The following is a 2063-nucleotide window of genomic DNA, read 5'->3' as shown; positions in this document are numbered from 1 at the left end:
GGCTGGGGTGTGGGGGGGTCAGTGCCACCGCAGAGGGGTTCGGCTGTCTGGAAGGTATTTCGTCTGGCCTGCCCGTGGCAGGGGGGCGAAGCAGCCGGGTCACCTCCCCTCGAACAGGAGCCTGACGCTCGGTGGCTCAGCCCCGTGCTCTCGCAGGAGGGCAGGACACAGGCAGGGAAAGGGGGGCAGCGCGCGCCCCGGGATGGGTGAGGTGCAGGCAGCGCACGCCCAAGCCCCCAGCCAGCGCCTGGGCGTCCCTTTGGGAAGAACCTGGAAGAAGGGGTTTGATTTTGGGGGGCTTAGGGAGGGGGATAGGGCACAGGGAGGAGCTCACTGCTCTGCGTGGCGGAAGTCGTAGCAGAAGTTTAAGTTGCTGGGGGGCTTGGGGATGGGAGGGGGGGTGTCGGGGATGCTGATGTTCTCCAGGTCCAGGAGGCGCAGCTTGAGCTCCATGGACAGCAGGACATCGAGGTCCGTCTGCGTTCGCTCGCTCGTCATCTCCTTGCCCAGGAGCACGTTCAGCCCATCCGTCCAGAGGCAGAACTGGGGAAGCAGAGCGCGAGTGTCTCTGGCACCAGCCCTGGGCAGCCGGAGAGCCCACCTCTCCCCCCCGCTGCGGCTCCCTCCCCGGGGAAGCCCAGGAGGGTGGGCTGGGGATGAGGGGACACACACGACTCCCTTCCCCGCCTGCTGTCCCCTGGCAAGGACATCTGGCTGCAGCATGCCTCCCCGGCGGGCCCTTGGAGCTCACCTCGTACCGGGTGGGGGCAATGAAGTTGAGGCAGTATTCCTCCACGTCGTACACGACGGAGAAGGCCAGCTCCAGGACGTCCTGTGGGGACAGCACAGGGGGTAGCCGGCTTCTCAGCTGGACTCTTTCCAGCCCCGGTGGGGTTCCCAGCAGGAGCTGCCTCCCAGCCTCCTCCTCTGCACCCCAGAAGACCCAAGAGTCTCAAGCCACGTCAAAAACCTACCACCGTCCATGAAACCACCCAACCTGCCACCATCTACCCACCACCAAAACCCATCAGCAGCTGGGGAGGGGAGCGTGCTGGGCCCCCTGCGCGAGGCGGGGTGGGAGGTGCTGACCTTGTTCTGCTTCCCGGAGCTCTTCTCCTTCGTGTGCGGACACTCCTTCCCCACAAGCAGCATCTTCATGTCCGCCACAGGAACTGGGGCAAGCGGAGGAGCTGTGAGCACCCGCTCTCCTCTCCCCAACGTCCCTGGCGCTCAGAGCCCAGCAGAGGCCGAGCATGGGGGCTCACAGCCCTCCGCTCGGGGACGGGGGGGCTCAAGCCGCTCTGCAGCGCCCTTTGGAGAGCCAGCCCGCCCCAGCCTGAACTCCCACAGCTCCCAGTCCCACGGTACCAGCGGGCACTGGGCCAGGCGTGCGGGGGCCAGGCAGAGGGGCGATTCCCACCTTAAGGCATCCCCCGCATGTCACAGCTTGGGGGAGGCACGGAGAGGGCTCCCCTCCCTTCCTTCCCACCCTCTTTCTCCCCATCACCTACTTTTCTCTGGCAGGCTCTCGATGGGGGGAGAGTGCACCCCCTCCTCCACGTCCCCGTAGTGCAGCACCTTGTGGTTGGGTGACAGGCGGCAGTACCAGAGCTTGTCTGCAGCAGAAGGGCCGTCGGGAAATGCTCAGCCTCCCGCCGCTGAGGTCCCCTTCCCCAGGTGGAGGGAGCTGCCCCCTCGTCAGTCCCACCCCCTGGGTGAGCCCACGCCAGCCGTCCGGGGAGCCACACACGCTACTCCCCACAGATTAATTGCGACTTCCCCGGTGGCAGGGGACATGGGGGACGAGCCTCTGTCCCCCTCCCGGGACACCCCCCCACCCCGGGAGCGGAGGGCTGGCACTCACCCTGCCTGCGGCGGCTGCTGATCTTGCGGAAGAGGGTGCCCTCGCAGAGGTGCAGCAGGCGCTGCTGTCGGATCAGCTCCAGGAGCTCCGGCTTCAGCCTCTCGCGCAACTCCCTGGGGCGAGAGCCAGCAGAAGAGAACGCGGCCGCTTCAGCAGGCGCTCGCTGACCTCCCCCAGCCCCACGGCGTGTGTGTCCCCC

General features: G+C 67.1%; 1 protein-coding gene across 2 annotated transcripts in view; it reads right to left on the bottom strand.

Moving 5' to 3' along the window:
• Nucleotides 1–304: 304 nt before the first annotated feature.
• ELMO3 (engulfment and cell motility 3) overlaps nucleotides 305–2063 on the bottom strand; it is an 8548-nt gene continuing 6789 nt past the window's right edge. For both annotated transcript variants that reach the window (XM_019475002.1, XM_019475001.1), the window contains 5 exons: nucleotides 1865–1977; nucleotides 1512–1616; nucleotides 1090–1172; nucleotides 752–832; nucleotides 305–543 (listed from right to left, as the gene is read on the bottom strand). In XM_019475002.1, the coding sequence (XP_019330547.1) occupies nucleotides 331–543; nucleotides 752–832; nucleotides 1090–1172; nucleotides 1512–1616; nucleotides 1865–1977 (595 nt within the window). In that variant the 3' untranslated portion in view covers nucleotides 305–330. The remainder of the gene's footprint in view (nucleotides 544–751; nucleotides 833–1089; nucleotides 1173–1511; nucleotides 1617–1864; nucleotides 1978–2063) is intronic.

The sequence above is a fragment of the Aptenodytes forsteri genome, unplaced genomic scaffold (genome assembly GCF_000699145.1).
Source record: "Aptenodytes forsteri isolate BGI_AS27 unplaced genomic scaffold, ASM69914v1 Scaffold14, whole genome shotgun sequence".
NCBI classification, from domain to species: domain Eukaryota; kingdom Metazoa; phylum Chordata; class Aves; order Sphenisciformes; family Spheniscidae; genus Aptenodytes; species Aptenodytes forsteri.
Note: the sequence above shows the minus strand (reverse complement) of the source record. Positions and strands in the feature narration are given on the sequence as shown.